General features: G+C 35.3%; 1 protein-coding gene across 4 annotated transcripts in view; it reads right to left on the reverse strand.

The window, feature by feature from the left end:
- RALGPS2 (Ral GEF with PH domain and SH3 binding motif 2) overlaps positions 1-24551 on the reverse strand; it is a 214576-nt gene that overhangs the window by 76572 nt on the left and 113453 nt on the right. For all 4 annotated transcript variants that reach the window (XM_037825267.1, XM_037825268.1, XM_037825270.1 and 1 more), the window contains exons 7-8: positions 20793-20885; positions 9221-9347 (exon numbers count right to left, since the gene is read on the reverse strand). In XM_037825267.1, coding sequence (XP_037681195.1) covers positions 9221-9347; positions 20793-20885 — 220 coding nt within the window. The remainder of the gene's footprint in view (positions 1-9220; positions 9348-20792; positions 20886-24551) is intronic.

A 24551-nucleotide genomic window follows, 5' to 3' on the forward strand; every position in this document is an offset into this window, starting at 1 on the left:
GGAGTTCTTGGAGAGATAAAGAATAACTTGGGGAACCAAGTTCCTTGGGAACAGGGAATAAGAGGCAATATTATATGATGGCTGAGTGTAGGCTCTAAAGTCAGAACTGCCTGGGTTTGTGGCCAGCTCTATTTACTAGCTGTGTTATCTTGGGCAACTTGTATACTCCTGTCTCCGTTTCCTTATCTTATAAAATGGAGATAGCAACAGTACCTAGCTCATATAGTTATTGTGAAGATCAAATGAGATAACACATGTCTAACACTTATAAGTGTTCACTATACTTTAGCTATCACTATTATTACTACTCATCCACAGATGCTGCAATATATAGCATGGTGCCTTGCACAGAGTAGGTGATCAATATGTTCATTATACAATCCAGATTTTCAAACATAAAACTACAATGATCCATGCTATTCCACTGAAAACCTAACAGAGCTATGTCAGTTGTTATGGCAGGTAGTTTAGTTAAGCAGCTGGGCCATAAGGAAAATAAAAGAAAAACTTAAGAACAGTTACAACCTAATGAGAGTCTTGTGAGAGATGAGGTCACTGGTATGCTAGGTAAGGTTCAATAGCCAGTTACTTTGCAGGTCACCTAGGAACAAAGATGTGGTTGCCTGACTTTAAGTAAAATTGAGCTGTAACTTTGGAGCTGCTAAACAGAAGGATTCTTTGTGTTTACTTGTTTTTCATATATGTGATAAAGTTTATTGTAAAGAGGATTTAGACCCTATTCTGTACTCAATGGGAAGCCTTTAATGCCTAGGACACTTGGTCTCTCTGAAGCAGATTTTTAAAACTTGAGAATTTGGATGATGCCCAAATTTCCACTTGAAATCAAGTGGATATCTAAGAATAAACTTAACCCCAAGGTTCCAAGCCTGTTACAGTAGAAAGATCAAATTTTCCGTCTAATGTTCACTTGACTCTATGAGTCTAAGAGTGCTAATTCTTCTATCATCATATGCCTTGGTATTCTTACTGGTAATAATTACTGAACTGTAAAATCTTCTGCAATCATGAAGATGTTTTAAATTTACTGATAAACCTTTATGCATGTAATACAATTTATATATATTTAGATTACCCTTAATAGTAAGCTAAAGATGATTACACCCTGACAATCTTTTGTCTTTAATTTATTATCTGTGAAAGATAACCAAGTAAGGAAAGAATGACTCTACTTACATTGCCATGACCATCCCCCCTCCTCCTCAAAGAAGCCACCTAGAAATAAGCCCAGTTTTCAATTTTATCAGTGGCATAAATACTTAACTAAATTAAATTATAATACTAAAGGTAATTATAGGAAAGACTGAAAGAATAACATAAAATTTTAATCTAAATACAGGATATCCAAATACTAATGTAATTTCATGATGCTTTCTTTGAACTATAAATGAACTATTTATAATGCCTATCTTTATAGCATGTCCCGTAAGCTCCCTGGCCTCAGTTTCTTCACCTGTAAAATATAAATAATAGTAATAATAATGCCTACTTTATAAAATTTTTGTTATTACATAATTATGTAAAGTACACAGTGTTGAGCACCTAGAGTTAAGTGTTGAATAAATGTTAGTTATTAAAGTTTTTATTATTAGTTTCCCAATAAAAATTACAAAGCAAATTACAGAAATGCCAACAGTAGGACACAGCACCAGCACAGTTGTTGGAACTAGGGGAATCTGATTCTGTTTATGATTAATATACACATTATGTACTGCTGCAATGCTTAGTTTTTAAAAAGCTACAGGTTCTTAAAGAAAAATACTATGACCATGGGAATAAAATTAAGGCAACTCCACCTCTAGTCCTTTTATATCACAAGTGTTTGAGCGATCTAAAGTAAACTTCAGAAAATATACCATTAAAGAATGGTAAAAAAAGAACAAGAGTAAAAAAGGATATTAATGAGGAAATGGAAAAAGGAGACGGAATTTTGGCTAAAGAAAAAGCTAGGGCTAGCTGCCATCTGGTCAGAGCTCAGGATCTAACACACACACACACATACATACACAAAAGGACTGAATGTACTTTATTGCTGTTTCAGAATACCATGCATAACCTAAACGGCAGAATAGAATAAAGTAATTTACGGTGTATATTATTTTAAAAAAACCAAACCAAAGATAATAAATTGGAATAAAACTAATTCTTAAAATATTAAAAGCCAGTGAAATTTTTTGACCATTAAGCATTTTTGAGAATAGTGTCAGAGCCTTTTATATACTTAAATATATAAAATATCCCATTAATTCCCATGGAGCTGTAGAAAGTCTTGGGCTTTGTTGAAATTATCTGAATAAAAATGTGAATACAAAGCTATTATTTTTGAAAATATGTGTACATAAAGGTTAATAGCAATTTCTAAAACTAATGTAAAACTGAAGAACTGTATTCTAGAGATCAGTTATTTGATATTTCAATATAGGCAAAAATCATCAAAACGCAAAAAAGGATCAGATAAAATTTGGTATGCTTTTAAAATTGTACTGATATGATAAGATGATGATTCAGTTTAGGCTTACAAAAATACAACACAAATACATTTATTGTATATAAACAAAAATTAAAAGACAAAATTACTGGAAACAATGGAAACAGCTAGAGAGAGATCATTTAAATTCCTTCAACCAACAAATATTTTCTTAAGTGCTTACTGTTGTTCTAGATGAGAAGGATAATGCCTTAAACGAAGACAAATAAGGGCTTAAAGTCTGCAGAAGGGGAGACAGATTTATGACATCATCATGAAGTTGCAGGACAGCTTTCCTTTTCTCAAAACTAAAATCCTACTATGAAAACCTGAGATATTAAATTGAAAATTAAAAGGAGAGGGAGAGGAGGTGAGCTTTTCTGTAAGAGTGAGGAGGGGTCATACCTAGACACATGAAAACAGTATACTCATTATCTGCAGAAGGGCTGGAGATTTTGCAGAAACTTCTCTATAACATTCTGTTTCTACTTAATGGAAAGCAATACATAGAACTGCAACAATTTACTTGTTTCCATACTTTGAAAAATAAGCTTTCTTTCCCAGAAAATATCTGAAGTTGGTTGAACTACCTACATTATATAAATAAAATAGAAATAAGACTATAAAATGCATGTGAAAGAATATTTATGCTCCTTACAACTAAATTATTTCTGCAGTGTTCTATTTTTCTTTCTCTGAAGCAAAGCAAACCTTTCCATGCCAAATTCTTCAACAAGCCCCTTAATATTGTTCTCCAATGACAAGAACAAATGAATGCTGTTAATGATTTTCAGATTTAAAGCAATAACTCTCATATAAAGCAATTTTTTCCTTGAGATGTGCCAAACTATTCCTCTCCAGACAAATCTTTGTATCCTTATCCTAAGAATTTTTCACTATATTGTCCAGGCTGACTAATTTTTACCTTGAATGCAAACCAACAGAAGAGGCAACTTTTCAAGAGATGATGAATTGAAAGCCAAGAAAGTATTTTCTATTTCTTGTCATTTAATCCACATTGCATTACACATAAATCTGGCAGCATCAAAATAAGGGTTTTGTCAGCATATAAACTCTCACTCTCTTTTTTACGCTTCACACAGAATGGTTGGATTTATCATCATATTTAGGGTGGAAAATAATATCAGTTTGGACAATGTCTCTCATGTTAATAGATGATTAACCTTTTCCTTTTTTCCATATACTATAGATTCTTTGGGTTGTTATATTCTTTCCATAAAAACTTTTGCAGACATAATGAATAAAGGGTAGCACTATGCAAATTTGTATACTTGAAAAGGGAGAGTTAAACAGAAGCTATCAATTTGCTTAAGTATTATCTTTCAAATGTCTTAAGGGCAAGTTCCGTTCTATCTCGTAAGTGGTGAAATTTTTGACAAGTGTACAAGGCCTAGTTTCATATGAATGGGAAAGGATTTTGAAGCTATGACGAGTTAAATTTAAAAATCATGATCCTAATGCACTTTAAATTAGAACAAAACATGAAAAAAGCAAACAGGATATAAACTATTGTCAAATCTTCATTCTTCAAAACATCTGAGAGTTCTGAAGATCAGGGATTAAAAAAATGAATCAGCTGTCTATGATGTAAATCAGGTAGTCAAAAAGTTGTATGAGAGATTTACTTCACATATTCCTACAAAATGCCTGTATGTTTTGAGAGATTAAATAAATTTAATCTTAAGGTTTCCTATAAAACAAAACTGTCACTACATTAAAAGGAGGATTTTCATACTGGAACTAAACTGAGGCATAATAACTTACCTAACATGTTTCATTTTTCTTTCTCAAGTCTACTTAGTTTATGCCAATTAGGTCCACAATCATTTCACAATCTAGATGTATCTTCAGAAGAGTATAGGGATAAATTATATGAAGAATACCAATATATAAACCTATGTAAATGCTTAAGTCTATAGCACCCATTTTAACTTCTAAGTTCCCCACCATTGTTTCTCATTTGGTTTCTAATTCTCAGATAACCTTGTAAACCATACATCCCATTTCACTAGAAAATATGAGAAGTAGAGGAAGAGCTGAAATCCAGTAAAATCCCCAGGTTTTTAGTTTGGTGGAGCAGTGTAGACCAAGCTAGGAGATAAAGGATGGAGATCAGATTTGGGAGGAGGAAAGATCATGAATTTACTTCTGGACACCTTGAATTGGAGTTACCATCTATGGTAGTATATTGAATACCTCATTAAATCAGTATTTGAGTACCTAAAACATTACTATACCTCAGGAATTAAGATGTTTAACAAAGACATACAGTCTCTGCCCTCAAGGAACTTACAGCTGAGATGTCTAGTAGATACATTATCTAGTCTAGATCTGGGAGTATTAGGTGATAGATGGAAAATAGTTTAATGAGAACACTCTAAATTAGTGTGTAAAAGTAAGAAAAGAAGTGGACTGAGACCTTTAGAAGAATGCATTTAAGAGAAATGCAGAGAAAGAGGAGCCACTAAAACAAAAGTCAGGAATATAGAAGATAAACCAAGAGAGACTGGTGGATCCATGAACAATTTCAAGAAGGAGAAATAACAACTAGTATTGACCCTCACAAACTTAAGATGAAGATTGAGAAATACCTATTAAATGTTTCAAATCAAAAGTCAATGATGTTTTTTTCTTATTGCTAAAAAAAACAAAACAAAAAAAAACAATTTTTCTTGTAGTAATCAGTACGTTCAAGTGCGGATTGTGGTGATAAATGTACAACTTTATGATGATACCATGAACAATTGATTGTACACTGTGGATAAATGTATGGTATGTGAATATAACTCTATAAAATTGTAGGAAAATATATATATAGGAGTAAAAGTGTTGGAGAAAACATGGTGAGAGGGATGATGCCTCACCAATATGGACTAACCACAATGTGTAAACTCAGAATTGAATCTTAGAACATATCCTAACGTGGACATAATAATTGTAATAGTCCCTAGATTGTAAGCTCTTACAGCAGTTAACTCTATCCCTGAATTGTAATGCCTATCTCTAAACCCTGAGATGCTGATCCCCTAGCGTATAACCTGATTGGTCTCTGGAACAATGCATATCTCTGAGACACCTGAAACTCAGAGCTAGAGCTCGGCAGATATGAATGTCAGTATCAGTGCATACAGCCACTGTCAAAAAAAAAAAAAAAAAAAAAAAGCTGAAATCAGATCCCAGACTTCAATTAGTGATATGAATGAAGCAGGTCTGCTTAAGACCAGGGCAAGCCAGGCCAAAGGGTAAAGGTTGAAACTGATTGTGTTTTAAAACTTCAACTTCCATATGAGACCAAGGGAATAGATATCTATTTGGTACACGATCTAAATTTTCTAAATGGTACAACTCTACAGTCTATTTGTTCAAACACCACAATTGCATGGAACTTTGAATAGGAAGTGAGACACGGTAGGTTAGTATAGGCTGGAGTGAAATAGTGACACATCCCAGAGTAATTTGGGCAGATAATAAAAAATATATTTACAGCCTCCCCCTCCCCAGCCCCGAGGATCTGGGGGAAGGTGCGGATGTGTTGGACATCCTCACCTGGACTGGTGTTGATGTTGTCACAAACATTGGGACTGGCGGTTTGATGTGCTGAGCCCTCAGCAGGGGACTTGCCCTTATGAAGCTCATTACCACAAAGGAGAGTCTAACCTTGCATGTAATGGTGCCTAAGAGTCTCCCCCTGGGTACCTCTTTGTTGCTCAGATGTGGCCCTCTCTCTCTCTAACTGAGCCATCTTGACAGGTGAACTCGCTGCCCTCCCCCCTACGTGGGACCCGACTCCCAGGGGTGTAAATCTCCCTGGCAATGCAGAGTATGACTCCCGGGGAAGAATGTGGACCCAGCATCGTGGGACTGAGAGTATCTTCTTGACCAAAAGGGGGATGCAACATGAGACGAAATAGTTTCAGTGGCTGAGAGATTTCAAATGGAGTCAAGAGGTCACTCTGGTGGACATTCTTATGCACTATACAGATAACACCTCTTAGGCTTTAATGTATTGGAATAGCTAGAAGTAAATACCTGAAACTACCAAACTCCAACCCAGCAGTCTGGACTCCTGAAGACAATTATATAAGAATGTAGATTACAAGGGGTGACAGTGTGATTGTGAAGACCTTGTGGATCACACCCCCTTTATCTAGTGTATGGATGAGTAGAAAAATGGGGATAAAAACTAAAGGACAAATGGGGTGGGATGGGGGGATGATTTGGGTGTTTTTTTTTCACTTTAATTTTTTATTCTTGTTCTGGTTCTTTCTGATGTAAGGAAAATGTTCAGAGATAGATTGTGGTGATGAACGCATAACTATGTTATCATACTGTGGACAGTGGATTGTATACCATGGATGATTGTATGGTGTGTGAATGTATTTCAATAAAACTGAATTTAATTAAAAAAAAAAGTCAATGATGACTTTACTGAGAACATTTCTACAGAGTAAAGAGGGAGAGAGCAGCAGGCTGAGCAATGAATAAGAAGCAAGAACAAGGAGAGAATAAGAATAGGGTACATTTTTATTAGCTTAGGTATAAAGTGAAAAAGACAGTGAGAAATGACAGTGAAACAGGAAGACCGTGCATCTTCTTTATTAGAAGAGAACTGAAAAAGAAAAGGAGTTAATGAAGACTAAATTGATACAGGAAAGATAATGATTCTAACATGTTCTCCAAAACAATATCTGCACCTCAATACCTGCTTCATTTGACTTAACCCAAAGGAATAATTACTGAGCTTTTTTCAGGTACCAGGGCTAGGATAGATTTTCAGATTCCACTAATCCCCAACTATGCTAGTAGTTTCCTCCCCTTCTTTGTATGGAAAGGAGCATGAGTACGTGCATGTACTCACATGCACACACAGCTTCAAATCCTGTACTGATGCCTCCATTCTGGAAATACATGAAACAAAGACCCCTTGACCAGATATTGCAACATAAGTATTCATGTTATTTTGCCAATTTCTCATTTTCAATAATAGAAAAAAATCTTAATTTTCCTTCATTAAAGATACAAATTATGGAATCTGGTTTGAGAAAAGCATATTTCAAAGAGAAAAAAATGCAATTACAGAACAAGTAAATTTTAGAATGAGAGTTTATCATATATAATGGAAGCATGCTATATCAAGATTTTAAGTTTCAGATGTGTCTGTAACTAGGTCTTCAGACTACGCCCTTTCTGGACTGTGATTTTCTCAGTTGTGGAATGAATGGTCCGATCCAGCCCTAAGAAGAACATGATTCTCGTCCTATGTGTGCTAGCTCTAGATAAAGAGAACAAGACTCAAAAAGACAACTAAATGACTTGAAAAATTAGCATGGTAGAGCCATTTTGGAATTGAGGTTTGCTGATTCTCAGTCTAATGTTCTATGTGCTATACAAAGTTTATAATCTTGTGGAGTATGAAGTTAATGATTACTTTTTTTTTTTTAATCCTCTATTCTTTCTCCCAATTTACATTTTCAAGTACGGACACAGCCAAAGTTATGGTAAAAAGTTGAGCACAAACAGGATGTCTTTTCTCCTAAAATCCAGTTCAGAGCCTCTCTGACAGGAGTTCATGCATGCTATGGTCGTGTACTGGTTATCAAAGAAACAAGATACAATATTCAGATTTAACCATCTGTGATTAGGGGTATTCTGCCTTCAACACAGGGTGTATGACATGTACCCACCACTCATGCTAGAATCCTAGGATTCCAGTCTTACAATGTTCTAATGAGCTCAACTCTTCTCTGGGAAACAAAAGCTGATACTTTATAGCAACTGAATTGGAGTGTATCAACTGCCTTTGACCCTGTTTTGTCTTCTAGACACACACTAATATTATAGACTTCAAAGGTAACACAGTGGAGCTTCCTAAACAAGTAACAGGCTTTTCAGTTACTCTCAATAATACCTATCTACAGATTCCATAGCAGTAGTAACATAAAAGACAAGAGTAGAGATAGTAGAAAAAAAGGTATATTAGAAACAAAGTTTGTCATCTGATTACATGCCACAGGATCTAACCACTTTATTTTAACACATGCTAGGTTTATACCATATAGCGTATTTGACACACATACAAATTAAGAACAATTTATTTTGTTGAAAATAATCATATAACGTTACTGGTTAGATATTTCTTAGAATGTATAAATACTGCAAGATACACAGTAAAGACTTAAATTCTTAATGAAATGAGATACAAAATACAGAGAGTTGTTTGTCTCGACACTAAGCTTAATTTTGACAGCTAAACAACTCATTTCATCTAGGAAAACAGTAACATCAACATTCATGGAGACTATTCTTCATATTTTACACTAAAATATCTGCCAGGTATATAAAGTACAAACTCACAAGGTTGAAAATAATTCAACAAACCATTGGATCGATTTCTTTAGTTAATGTTAAATATTTCTAGAGTACTAAAACTTCATTATAAACTACTGTTTCATTCTTTAGAAGTATTACTAAAGCAGCTATAACTAAGATTTTACCATATGATCTACCTCTAAGGAAAAAGACAGTCTCTGAAAAGCCTTTTTTTTTCAAGTAATAAGGTAACAACTTCCCGTAGCTAACTTTTTTTGGCTTAACAATATTTCAGTAACTTATTAGATGGATATATACATTTTTAAAATATGTTGAATTTCATAAATTACTGATTAATAAGGCAGAGCCACAATTAACCATAACAAACACAGTGAAATAACTCACCTAAATAGGGAATGCAAGGTGTCATCTTTAAGCTACTTATATAGTCTCTGAGTCTTTTGTAGTTATCTTCTTTACTCATTACATATTCTAATTTTTCAAAGGTAGTTTTGTCTTTTCGACTTAATAACTAAAAAACAAACAGAAAATCATGTTATTTACAAATCCCATTTTATAGTAGCAAAAATATTTCTCCTGAATTAAAGCTATATTCTCCTATAAATCTGAACTCTAATTTCAAAGTTTTATCTTCTTTAATTATACTGTAGCATATAAATCAAAGAAAATCAGACCTGTCTACTACAATGACCCAAATTATGCATAAAATGTATCCTTTTAATGTAAATAAAATCAACTAAATAGAAAATTATAAATTTTTCATCTTAAAAATAGATGGTTAAGCATTTTTCTTGATTATTTTCCTAATGTGAAATAATTATACAGTCATATTCAGCTCAAATGCCCCAATATTTTAATTGTCCCCTAATTCCCAAATTGATTTCCACATATCTGTGAATTTTCCCCATTTCTCCCTGTTACTGATTTCTAACTTCATTCTGTTGTGGTCAGAGACTATACACTATAATTTCAGTATTTTTTAATTTACTGAGATTTGTTTTGTGACCCAACATATGGTCTATCCTGGAGAATGATCCATGTGCACTCAAGAATATTGTGTATTCTGCTGCTGTTAGGTGAAGTGTTCTATATGTGTCTGTTAGGTCTAGCTGGTTTAGAGTATCATTCATGTCTTACTATTTCCTTATTAATCATCCAACTACATATTCTATTCGTTATTGAAAGTGGTATATTAAAGTCTCCTACTATTAATGTAGACTGTCAATTTTTCCCTTCAAGTCTGTCAGTATTTTCTTCATGTATTTGTTGGCTCTGCTTTTAGGCACATATGTATTTATAATTATTACATCCTCCTATTGAATTCTTCCTTCTATCAGTATATAATGACCATCTCTGTCCGTACTGTTTTTGACTTATAGCCTATTTTATCTAGTATTAGTATAGCCACCCCAGCTTTTTTGGTTACTAATTGCATAGTGTATTTTTTTTTCCATCCTTTGACCCTCAACTACTTGTTATCTTTGAATTTAAGCTGAATGTCCTGCAGCCAGCGTATATCTTGGGTCATGCTTTTTTATCCATTCTGCCAATCTCTGCCTTTTGACTGGAGAGTTTAATCCATTTACATCTAAAGTTACTACTGACAATGTGGGACTTTCTTCTGCCATTTTGCTATTTAGCCTTTGTAAGTCTACCTTTTTGTCCCTCACTTCTAATTAATGTCTATTTTTATATTTATTTGATTTTTGTGTGTTATACCATATTGAGTGACTTCTCATTTCTATATGGACATATTTTTTCATTTATTTTGCTTGTGGTTACCATTGGATTAAAATTAAGATCCTAAACATATAACAAGCATATTTGGTTTGACACTAACTTAACTTCAATAGCATGCACATATACTTTTCCTATATGCCTCTACTCACCCACCATTTTTTTTTTTTACTTGTTACTACTCATATTTTGTACATTGTATGTCCCAAACCATAAATTTCTGATTACTTTTTATGCATTTGCATTTTATCACCTGGCATTATATACCAAACAATACAACATTTTGGCATTTGCAATTACCCAAATGTTTACCTTTACTGCAGGTTCTTATTTCTTTATGCTGCTCTGAATCACTGTCTAGTGCCCTTTCCTTTCAGCCTGAAGAACTCCCTTTAGCATTGCTTGTGGGGCAGCTCTAGTGGTGTCTTCATTATAGATGTTTTCATTATAGATGTTTTCCTGGATTTTTATCCTCTTCCTCTGGGTGGGCTATCATTTCTGGTTTCTGTTTGTCTTGTATTCTTTTGATCCACACTGTACATTTTAATAATTTTAAATCATAGCTCTGAGATTTATTCCCTGAGAAGTCTGTTTCCTGATTTTTTAACTAGCTGATGATAAGTCAGAGATTTTCTTAAGCTTCAGCCCTCCTATCAGGAAGGCCTACCCAAGGTGAATGCAGTGTGCAGCGCTTTCCTTGTCTTTCTGGGCCTGTGTCATGTTCTGGGCTTTTGCTTGTTATTTGTTTTGGAGTTCCCCTGTTTACGGAAGTTTGGTTGTCTCCTCTGTTTCCCAGGGACAGACTTCCTTTCCCGGGTGTTTGAAGCTGGCAGGTCTTTGTCCCAGACTGTCCACCTCTATAGTTTCTTTTATACTTTTTTTGTTGTCTTAAGATGCTTTTGCCTGAAGTACAAATTCTGGTAGGAGAGCACAATGAAGAGTAATTTCCCAAGTCAGTCTTTCCCTGCCAAAACAGGGCTGAGGACTCACGAAGGGGGTGCAGGTCACCTGCAAAGTGCCCTGGGGAGGGGATCAGGAAGAGTGTCAAAAGCTTCTCTGATGGCTCCCAAAGCTGAGCTTTCCTGGCCTGCCCAGCAAATGCAGTCCTTCAGCTAACTGTCCCCGGTAGCCCTGAGGAAGCACCATATATTTAAATATCCACTGCCTCCACCCCTGTTCAGGAAGTTTGAAACAATGGCTACTGCTGCCTTGTCTGGGAAAGGGTGGGTACAGTGGCTGTTCTGAGAGCCAGGCCCCAAACTTTGCTAATCCAAAGCTGTGATCAGTGATCGGCTGTGCCCACCCTTACTCTTGAGGAATTGGATTTTTATGTCCCTTTCTGTCACAGCGAGATAGCCAGGGACTGGACCTCATAGCAGTGTGTGCTGCCAGAGTGGGGGGATGAGCACCAGCAGCTGCCCCGCAGAGAGAGTTATTTACTGTTCTTTACCATAATTTATCAGCCTTTGCTCCCGCACTTCCCTAGATTGCTGTACAGTGTTCTGCTACCCTCCAGAGTTTCAAAATAGTTGTTTCAGAAACTTCCTGACTGTTTAATAGTTCTTTTGGAGGAAGGCCTGATTCCTGGTGTTCCCTACATTGCCATTTTCCCCAGAAGTCCTATATTTTGGAATTTTTATAATAACTTAATAGCCAGATTAACAGGATTCAGCCTAGGGGGTGGAATAGGGGAGAATTTGTTTCCAGAAGAGTTAGGGGAAGAATACAGACATAAAGAAATGATTAGATGTTTAAATGGATATTTCCTGGTGATAGCTCAGAAACTCATCCAAAGTCATGTGGCAAAGATATACCTAAGAGGTCTTGACTTTGTTTCTCTTTTTCAAATCTTTTTCTGATATTTCCAATGTTATCCCTACAATGTCACCTCACTATATCCTTCCTTCCTGCCTCCACCAAAAAAAAAAAGAAAACAAAGTACTTCACAATGTTCTAACTCCATATGTTCTTGGTGTACTACTCTTTCTATGGCCAAGACAATTGGGGACAAACTCTTCACACTTTCAGTGGTATTCATGAAAAATAGACTGCACATAATGACAAATGTTCCTGGGAAGATCACTATACCACCTAATCACCACAATGTGCTTTGGAGAAAATTAAAACGAATCTCTGTTCATGTCAGTCATCATGAAAAATGCGAGATTCCCAGATTATTCCTCATCACCTTAATTTGTATCCCCACAAAATATTTAGAAATGTATGTATTTGCATAAAAAAGTCTTTATTTAACTTGGACCTCACGTACAGATTAATTATGATTCCTGTTCATGGCACTCAATTACCATTGGTCCCTGGAGTGATGTGACTCTCGTTAGATTAATTGCTTTATTTTAAAAAGTTACAATGAATACACATGACCCCACCTTCCTACCTAAGAACTATATTACCAACATCACATATCTACCCATGTGCTCCTTCCATATCCAGTTCTATATTTAAAAGGTAACTAGTAACCACTATTCTGAATTTTGTGTTTATCATTCCCTTAAATTTTGTTTGATTTCTGACTACAGAATATCATACTGTTCATAGTCTTTGACACTTTGTTCACTTAACATTTTGATGACAATGTTTCATCCCTGATGTTGTGGGTAGCCATAGTTCACTCATTTTCACTGCTTCTATAAAATTCCAGTGTGTGAATGTAATACAATTTATTTATCCACTCTGCTGACAATGGACATTTGGATTATTTCCAATTTTGGGCAATTCTGAAGAAAACTGATATGAACATTCTTATACATGTGGTTCTGGTTAATATGTGCAGGAACTTTCCAACAAGGAATAAAATTTTGGGTCCTGAAATGTGCAGATGTTTAAAACTATAAGATAATGATAAATTATTTTCCTAAATGGTTGCAACAATTTATATTTTACCAACAATGCATAAGATATTCTATTCATTCAGTTATTCACCAACCTTTCATACTGTCCAACTTCTTAATTTATATTTCCCTTATTAATATTTCATTATGTGTCTACTAGTTATGTATATTTTTCCTTCTATGAAGTAAGTTATGCCTGTTTGGATGTATTATGTTCCCCAAAACACCAAGTTCTTTAATGCAATTTCGTGGGGCCAGACATATTAATGTTGATTAGGTTGGAATCTTTGGATTGGGATGTTTCCATGGAGATGTTACCCATCCAACTGTGGGCAATACCTTTGATTGGATTATTTCCATGAAGGTGTGGCCTTACCCATTCGGCGTGGGTCTTGATTGGTTACTGGAGTACCTTAAAAACAGCCACACAGGCCCAGATGCTTGCTACAGCTGAGACAGACATTTTGGAGACGGCTGTTGAAAGCAGAGTTTTATTGACACTTTGGAGATGTTAGCCCAGTGTTTGCTCTGGAGAAGCTAAGAGAGGACAAAAGGCCCCAAGAATGACATTTTGAAGAATGCACAGGAGCACAACCCAGGTTCAGCAGATGCAAGTCACGTGCCTTCCCAGCTAACAGAGGTTTTCCAGATGCCATTGGCCTTTCTTCGGTGAAGGTATACTTGTGTTGGTGCCTTAATTTGGACACTTTTATGGCATTCAGACTGTAAATTTGTAACCAAATAAATCTCCTTTATAAAAGCCAATCCATTTCTGGTATTTTGCATAATGGCAGCACTAGCAAACCGCAACATACCTTTTATAATGCCCATTTTTCTATTCGTCTGTCTTTTCTTTTTACTTTGTAAGAGTTCCTTACATATTTTGTATACAAATTCTTGATCAGTTAGAACTGGTGTACATATCCTCCAACCTGTGACCTGTCTCTTCTCAATTTTAAGATATCTTTTAATGAACAGAAATTCTTACTTCAACGTGACAAAAATTTTGCCTGTTTTCTTTCATTGAAATTTCTGTATCTTACATAAAAAATCCCTACCTGTCCCAAGCTTGAAATCTATTCATGTCAAACCAAAGAGATGATCACCATTTTTTCTTCTAAAAGCTTCAAAATTTTGCATTTCACATTTAAGCCCTTAATAAGTCCTCTGACAATGACTTTTGTGAATAGGGTGAGAAAGGGACTGAATTTCATTTTTTTCCCCAAATTGATAACCAATTTTTCCAGTTCCAATTAATCAACAGTCCCCGTTTCTTTACTGATTTACAGGGTAACCACTGTCCTGTACCAGGGTTCTATAAATGCAATTATCTATGTCTGGGTTCTTTATTCTGTTCCTTTGGTCAATATGTCTAAACCTGCACCAACTCTAAATTGCCCAAATTATTCAATATGTTTTGTCATCTGTTAGGACAACTGCATCTTTTTCTTCTTCAAGAATGTCTTGACTATACCTGCAACTTTGCATTTCCAGATAAATTTTAGAATCAATCTTGTTCAGATCCCCAGACTGGGATTTTGATTCAAGTTGCATATAATCTCCACATAAATTTGGAGAGAAATGGCATCTTCAAGTCTTCCTATCCATAAACAAGGGACACCGTTCCATCTATTTAGTTCTTCTTTAATGACTTCCTGTATAGTTTAATAATTTTCTGCATATAGGTCTTCCACATTTTACTGCATTTATTGTTTGATATTTTTTATTTTTCTTGTTGATATTGTAAATGGTTTCCCTTTCAATGATATTTTCAAATCTTTCATATATAACTGATCTTGTGTGTTATTTATATATTCAGCTACCATACTAAATCTTATTTTAAATCACTTTTTTTCTGTTGATTATTTTGGGTTTCCTGTGCAGAGAGGCAAATCATCATAAATAATGACTGCATTTCCTCCTTTCCAGTCCTTATGGAAAAAATGTCTTTTTAAAATTTTACTAGGCAGGACCTTTCTGTTGAATAGGAAAAGTGAAAATGGGCATCCTGTTCCTTGCTGTTAAAGAGAATGTCCCTAATATTTTCTCCATTTAGGGTATTGTAGGGCTTTTAGTACATTCCTTTTATGTATAAAAAAAAAAAAAAAACAGCTTCAATTCTTCATTAACGGAAAATGTTTAACTGAAATAGGCATGAGACCCATACAGTCTTTTTTATTCTCTAATTTGACATCCTCCTCCTCCCCCTAAACCTTCCCAACAATACCCTCTGGAACTTTCAGACCACCCTCTGCAAAATCCCCTATCCCTAACCTTTTCTTTAAGCATTTTTTCTTTTCTTATAAACTTTGTAACATGAGTCTGGAGGTGGATTAGGTGCAATCCTTGCTCCTTGCTCTTCACAATCTCTTCAAACTCATTATCCTACTAACCTCTCTGAAATTCTCCAGCACCTTTGAAGTTCAAGGCACTAGACCAGTGCTGTCCAACAGAATTTTCTGTGATGATGGAAATGTTCTATGACTGTGTCGCCCAATATGACAGTCACTACCATATGTGACTACTGAGCACTTGCAATAAGGCTTGCATAGCTGAGAAAGTAAATTTTTAATGTTATTTAATTTTAATGATTTAAATTGAATAGCCACACGTGGCTAGTGGCTACCGTATTGGACAAAAGAGAACTAGATCTATAGATCGTTCTCACTAATATATTAAAGATTTCAGTAGTTGGAGAGAAAGAACCCATGAGTCAACATTATTCTGATAAATCTTGGTGTCTGTAATCTTCCGGCAGACGATACTCCCAATATCCTGGTTTCTCAGTTTCCTGACTTCTTCCTTATCTTTTTTATTCCTCTCAGTCTTCACTCCTATGTCATCCTGAATCCATTAATTATTTTACTTCAATGGGACTTCCCACCTTTTCACTGTTATCATCTCCTTCATTTTCTTAGTCGTTTTACTTGGTTTAGAGTCCTCATCTATCACTATAATAACTCTTTTACATTTACTCTCGTTTATTTCTTGCTCTACCCTTCTCTCCTCTATGGTACAAACAAGCCTGGCAAAATCCCAACTCGGGTAAAATACAATTCTCTGCACTACTCCAGGCTTTCATCGAGCACCTGAATCTGGCTAGAAACACACAGCCTTGCTGGCTGGGTTCAACTGAATAAATTCGTGACCAAAACTCTCAAGTGCATCCTTCATGAGGCCTAAAAAATCTATTACAGTTCCCCAGTTAATCTAATACTCACGCTCTCCTAGATGACTTTCGTATCTTATTGTCTTTCTCCAAACCTTGAACACCTCTCCCCCATCTCTCTCAACTAATGACCTACTACTTAGGCCTTAAGAATCAAAGCAATCAGAACTTTCACAGAAACCAACTACCAAATCCACCAGCTTATCTGCATCTGAAACCAAATGAGTTCTGTTCCCTCCTGTTAAAACAGATAAACTGTCCCTGCTCCACTTGTGTATTGGATCTAATTCTTTCTTGCCTTTTCAAGGATATCATTACCTCTCTTTCTCTTAGATTTTTCCCATTCTGCTTGATCACTGCCACCAGCATAAAACACAGTCATGCACAGAAGGGACATAAGAAAAAAAAAAAAAAGGAAATATAGAATGTAAGCTTTGTATCAATGTTGAATTTCTTGAACTTCTTAGCTGCACTTAATGATACTGCATAAAAGAATGTTCTTGTTCATGGGAAATGTATATGTGAATTACATTGTTTGTTCAAGGATGTGTGCAGCTTGCTTTCATATGTTCAGAAGACAGAACAATAGATGATGGATGATAGGGAGGGAAGGAAAGAAAAAAATGGTGTGACAGGATGTTCAAGCTGGTGGACTTGGGGGTCGGGGTATGCTGGAGTTCTGTGTATGGGGTTTGTATTGTTTTTGCCACTGTTCCTCTAAGTTTGAATTTATTTCAAAATAAAAAAAAAAAAACAAAACAAAAAACAACACAGTCATGGATCCCATCTCCAAAAACAAAACAAAACAAGGAGACACCACAAACTTCTTTGGTCTCACATATCCCTCCAGCTACTATCAGATTTCTCTGTAGCACCACATTCCAACCCTTCTGAACAGCGTACTTTATACCTGCTGTACCACTTCTTCATCCTCCTCTCAAGTCCAATCAGTCTTTCACCCCACCACTGCACTGAAACTTTTGCAAGGCCAATAATTATCTCCACATTGCCAGATCCAATGGTCATTTCAAAGTTCTGACCTTATTCAACTTATTAGCAGCTTTGACACATCACTTTTTTTTTCTTTTTTTATTAAATTCAGTTTTATTGAAATACATTCACACACCATACAATCATCCATGATATACAATCCACTGTCCACAGTATGATAACATAGTTATGTGTTCATCACCACAATCTATCTCTGAACATTTTCCTTACATCAGAAAGAACCAGAACAAGAATAAAAAATAATAGTGAAAAAAGAACACCCAAATCATCCCCCCATCCCACCCCATTTGTCCTTTAGTTTTTATCCCCATTCCTCCACTTATCCATACACTAGCTAAAGGGGGTGTGATCCACAAGGTCTTCACAATCACACAGTTACCCCTTGTTATCTACATTCTTATATAATTGTCTTCAGGAGTCCAGACTGCTGGGTTGGAGTTTGGTAGTTTCAGGTATTTACTTCTAGCTATTCCAATACATTAAAGCCTAAGAGGTGTTATCTATATACTGCATAAGAATGTCCACCAGAGTGACCTCTCAACTCCATTCGGAATCTCTCAGCCACTGAAACTATTTCGTCTCATTTTGCATCCCCCTTTTGGTCAAGAAGATGCTCTCAGTCCCACGATGCCGGGTCCACATTCATCCCCGGGAGTCATACTCTGCGTTGCCAGGGAGATTTACACCCCTGGGAGTCGGGTCCCACGTAGGGGGGAGGGCAGCGAGTTCACCTGTTGAGATGGCTCAGTTAGAGAGAGAGAGGGCCACATCTGAGCAACAAAGAGGTACTCAGGGGGAGACTCTTAGGCACCATTACATATACCTTTAGACTCTCCTTTGTGGTAATCAGCTTCATAAGGGCAAGTCCCGTGCTCGAGGGCTCAGCACATCAAACCGCCAGTCCCAATGTTTGTGACAACATCAACACCAGTCCAGGTGAGGATGTCCAACACATCCGCACCTTCCCCCAGATCCTCGGGGCTGGGGAGGGGGAGGCTGTAAATATATTTTTTATTATCTGCCCAAATTACTCTGGGATGTATCACTATTTCACTCCAGCCTATACTAACCTACCATGTCTCACTTCCTATTCAAAGTTCCATGCAATTGTGACACATCACTCTTAATACTTTCATTACCTGACTGTGGAAAACTTCTCCTAACAGTGATTTCCTTTGTTGATTCCTCTTCTTTTTCCTATCTCTAAATCTTGGAGGGTTCCAGGGTTTTTCATCTTTGCTCATGTCTTACCTGATCCAATCCAATCTCATGTTTTAAATCCTACCTTTATACTGATAATCACAAAAATTCTCTCTCCTAAACTTAGATATCTAACTCAAACCTTACCTTTCCACATGAATATTTATTAGCTAACACAAACTTTATGTGTGTAAAACAAAACCCACTCTACATGCTCCTCTGTGTCTCTATGAGTGTCAGTAAAGAACATCTCCATTATCGGATCTGATGCCATTTCTCTCAACTCCTACCACCCACTCCCTAGTTTATTCTGCTCTCTCAATACTGGTCACCCTACTTTTCTTTGAACATATCTGGGCCTTTGTACTTGCTATACCCTCTGTGTGGGAATTTTGTTCTCCCAAGTATCTACATGATTGGTTCCCTCAATTCCTGTGGGTTTCAACCCAACTGCCACTTACCAGAAATTCTCTTACTATATCATACAAAATAGTACTGCCTGGCATTCTTTTCTATTCCATTTATTTTGCTTTAGTTTTCTTCAGAACATTTATCACTATTTATGACACATTATTTATTTGTTTACAGTTTATCTTTCCCAACAGAATTTTGGCTGTATGAGAACAGGGCTTTGTCCATGTTATTCACTACTGCATAGCAAGCAATAAGACAGTGCCCAGCAGTGTGGAACAGTACGGAATATTTAAAAATTTAATACAAATATTTGAGGTTTTATTCACATTAATAATGGAGCTGTTACCAAATAAAAAATCTTCTTTTCCATGCAAATAAATGAGGGAGTCAATGTCAATATTTTCAAGGAAAATAAAAATCAACTCGAGGGAAATTATCTCATTTCTAAACCATATTATAAATCAGAATATAATTATTTTCCTAAATCTTTATATTTATAATCATTTCCATTCCCCCATGAAATTCAAATTTTAAGAAAAGAGGATGAGGCCATCATTATTTAAAACAAAATTTTAAGTAGGAAAACCTTTCACCCAGGTGTTCCTATAATACAAATGAAATATAAAAAGGATCATAAACTCTTCCACATTAAAGTTTTCCAATGTAGAAACTGACTCTGGTTTTCATGAGAAACATCTGTCTCTAGATATTGTAAAAAGTGAAAGCAGCATTAGGCTAACTAAAAACAGCTATATTTTAGTAATTTAAAAAAAAGTTTTTTTAAAGCTAGTCATGTCTTTAGCAGAGGACCATAAGAATACAAAACCCTTTTTACAAAATGTAATAGCCTTTTAATCACTTATCTTGAACAACGAGGAACAGTATTAAATATAATCTAATTTGGTTGACTCTAAAATTCTATTTATAAAAACCCTAAATGAAAAATACCTGGAAAGCTTGAGACTAATATCATGTCACTCAAATACGAAAATATACAAATTTGCAGAAGTCAAAAAATTCACACCCTGACTTTGCTAAAGTAATAGAATCAAATATGATTAACATAACATCAGAATGTGCAGCAACATCACATGATGCCAAGTTAACTATCAGATTTTCCATTATTCCAAAGGAAAAAAAACCTCAGTGATGTACTGACTAAAAAATAATGAAAATCTAAATCAGTTAAGTTTTTTTGAAACTTACAATTTAAGTATTCCTCAAACTTTCCAAAAGCATAATCATGACATGATTAAATGCAATATTTTGGTATTAACAATTTCCTATCAGTGAATATGAAACACTATCTTCTCAATAAGAATGTTTAAAGAGGATCTACAAAAAAGTTTTCCCAAAGACCAGAAACCAAGCCCCAAACTGAAATCTACCCAAAAAATACCTGACAAATCTGGTGAACACTTAAGGAGACAAAGTTCAGGTTTCAAAGAGCAGAGTACAAGGTAATTTAAAAATTCGTATCTACTATTATAATGTTAACCTTACTAAGAACCACAAAAAGAAACTAATACATCTTTACTTGCAATAGGAAATCAATTGACTGAGGAAATTTACTCACCGCCCATGTTTTAGTCAACCTGAAAATTGGGGCACTTTGTAAGCCGGAAACCACTGCCATAAGTGCATGAAGATTATTCAGCTCATACAGTTTCTGGAGATTTAATTGGGGGTGGGAAAAAATAAATACTATGAATACAAGAAAACTTTAGTTTAACAACATGTACAATTCAGGCAATTTGTAGTGTTCCAATATTTATTACCCCCATTGTTGGCATTTGTCTGTATCCTAGATCTCTTTAATTTAAACCTCTTTCCTCTGATTCATTCTTGTGGGGTAGAAGAGAGCCTCTGATTATACAACATGGGGAAGGGGGAGGGATACCATGAACACACAATGTAATTCAAAACTCTACAGTACTATGACCGTTGGTTGTTTGGGGCCCACAACAGAACTTTTATGTTCCAGTTTAGCATAGTCCCCAAGCTCTGGGAGGACACCCACCTCTAGTTGGGTACTATATTTAAAAAACCAAAATATGGTTCAGTATCAAGTTTCCTGCTATGATCATGCATCCTGGTTTCTTATACTGAAATATCACTAAACCTCTGCCTTATGTTCTAAGTTTCAGGAAGGGGTCTATATCCAGGATCCTATGTAGTTTCCTATCAAGTACCTCCACATTCCAGGGCTACAGTTCAAACTTCTTTTCTACAGCCCTCCTCAATTCCCCTCTTCCTCCTGCCAGAATTCCCAGACCCTCTGTTCCTCATTCATGCTGGGACATCCACCTGCTCCCCAATAAAAGACCTTTTTTTTGCAGTGTGCTTTCAGGAAAACTCCTACCTAACACTAGGTTCCATCAATTTTCCAAGAGACAACTTAAAATTTATTGCTAATTTCCCAGCTTTCTTCACATTAATTGATGCTTACACCCAAATGGGTCCCATCTAAAAATTAGTCATTTTAGAACTGTCCTAACTGCTGCCAAGTAGACTCCCGGTCTGGAAAATACTTTGGTTGGGGAATTTTGCTGAAAACCCAAAGAAAACAAAAAAAATTAGAAAATATAAAAAGGATATAAACCTTGACACAAGAAAGTCATATAATCTATACAGGAAACTATTCCTTCAATAAATATATTTTGAGCATTTACTATACAGACTGGGAACCATGTATACCCTGGAAATATAAAACCATCAAGAAGCTTCAGTCGACTAAGACAGACATGAAAACAAATCCAATCTGCATATCTCTAGAATAAAAAAAATAATTGGAGTTCTTAAATGTACAGAGGAAAGAAGAACTCTGTGAAGCTGAGTTTCCCAGAAGTGACCATTGAGAGTGAGGGACCACGAGGAAGGGGCTATGACAAATAGCACAAGGGAACAAAAGCAGTATGCTTTTATACTTGTCAATTCTGTTTTATCTTTGTGGTTGACAAAATAGATTTCTTCAAAATGAAATTATTCTTCTCATTCATCAAAAGACAGCAGTAAGGAAGCAAAAAGGTAAGCAATAGTCTCAGTGAAAACGGTCATAATATACATTTCTGAAACGGTTTATATCCAGAATATAAAAAAAAATTCCTACAAATCAGTAAGAAAAAGACAAACAATTACATTTTAAAATACGGGCATAAGATTTGGAAAGATATTTCACAAAAGAAATGGTCAACATCTGAAAAGATACATCACATCATTTTTCATCAGGGAAATACAAATTAAACTACAATAAGATACTATTATACACTCAAATAATGGCTAAAATTAAAAAAGACAAGACACCTAGAATTTGCAAGATATATGGAGTAACTGGAACACTCTACTGCTGGTTGGAATTGCAAGTGGTATAACCATGTGATAAAATGATTTGGCAGTTTCTAATAAAATTACACTTATGCCTAACATATGACCCAGCAATTCCACTCCTAGGTACAATCCAAGATAAATGAACACATATTCCATAAGAATGTTCATAGCAGCTTTATTCATAAAGGTCAAAAAAACAATTCAAATGTCCATCAGGAAGGAAAGGATAATCAAATTGTGGTATACCCATTGAATGGAAATCTACTCAGCTATAAAAAAGAATGGACTACTGATAACATGCAACAACATGGATGCATCTTGAAAACACATGGTGAGTAAAAGAAGCCAGCCACAAGAGAGTGCGTACTCTATGATTCCATTTACATAAATTTTAAGAACCAGTTTCCTCTATCGGATTGTGGTGGTAGGGTAAGATGTATTGTTTGGGAAAGGGCCTAAAATGAGATGAGTTTTACACTCAATAGGATTGGCAATAACGAAAAATTCTGATAATAAATCAAGTGATGACAAGTGGGGAATGGGGTAGCTTCATACTTGCTGGTGGGAGTTATATTAGTATAACCACTTTGTAAAATAGAGAGACAAGCATACCCTATAACTCAGCAATTCCACACCCAGTGCAAACTCTGTATTTCTAGGGCTCTGAACCGCACATGAGTAGCAGGAAACTCATATGAAAATGCTTTTAGCAGCAGTGTTTTATAATAGCAAAAAATCTAGAAATAAATTGTGGTATATGCAAACAACAGACTACTCCAAAACTGAGCTATATCCAATTGCATGTCCAAATCTCTGTAACAATGTTGAGTTAAAAAAACTTATGAAAATATAAAAGTAAATATGAAATAATTCCATTTCAACAAAATTTAAACACACAAACAAAATATTTTTCAGGGATTTTATATAAATATGGCAAAGCTACGGAATGAGAAACAAATTCAGGAGAGTAGTTCCCATTGTAGTGAGAGGGCAACGATCTGAATATGAAGAGTCTTATGGAAATTCCAAGTGGTAGCAGGTATATGGGTATCAATTTTACTATTCTTTTGATACCTCAAACAAGTTTTATAAATATTCTTTTGCATCTACTAAAAAAAGAACAAGACCTGCCAGTTTTATAACCAACTGAATATGGGAGGCAGGGTCAGGATAGAGGGATTTAAGACCCATGATTAGAAAAAAATTATGAATTTAGTGCTTGGCATGAAGGCAAGGACTGTTAAGAAAAATTCAAATAGTAGGAGTCAGAAATGGAATCAAATAATTATTTGATGAGAGAGATAATAGTTGGTTTGATGGGCAAAATTGGGGGGAGGGTTTGAGTAGAACAAACAAGTACATTAAAAAAACTAACAGGAACATGAGAAAACTAATGGAATTTCAGAATCTATGAAGAAAAGTCATGTTTTTTTTGTTGAAACCCAATCTCTAGCTAACATATCATCAAGAATTTTTTAAAAATATATAACACAAGCAAAATATAAAACTTTTAAAAAGGCTAACTCTGCCACCTAGTGCCACAGAATTTATCAGAATACAATTGCTCCCATGTGCTCAAGGAAGAGATAGAAGAGTTATGATTTATAATTGTAAACATGGTATTCTCATTTTATTCCATCTTCATTCACAGGTGAAATAATCTATGTACACAGTATAAAAATAATGAAGAATGGCAGTATAATCACCACACTTCTTAGTGAACTTAAAAATAAATTTGGAGTTGTTATAGGTTTTAATAAAATCTTGGTATCATCTTGTGGAATGCCCTCTATCATTCCCATTTCTAAATTATGACATTCTTGAAATCCATGGATCATTGCTCTTGCTGCACTTATTAATTATGCCACATAATAACTACTAATTAACATCTGCATTTATATTATTCTTTTTTATAAATAAGGTCCTATTATTTTCCACACGGCTGACAAAGGCAATATTTCAAAAGCAGTAACTGACCTTGTATTCTCTAGTTAATCCTATACGGTTT

This window comes from Choloepus didactylus, chromosome 2 (assembly GCF_015220235.1).
Source record: "Choloepus didactylus isolate mChoDid1 chromosome 2, mChoDid1.pri, whole genome shotgun sequence".
NCBI classification, from domain to species: domain Eukaryota; kingdom Metazoa; phylum Chordata; class Mammalia; order Pilosa; family Megalonychidae; genus Choloepus; species Choloepus didactylus.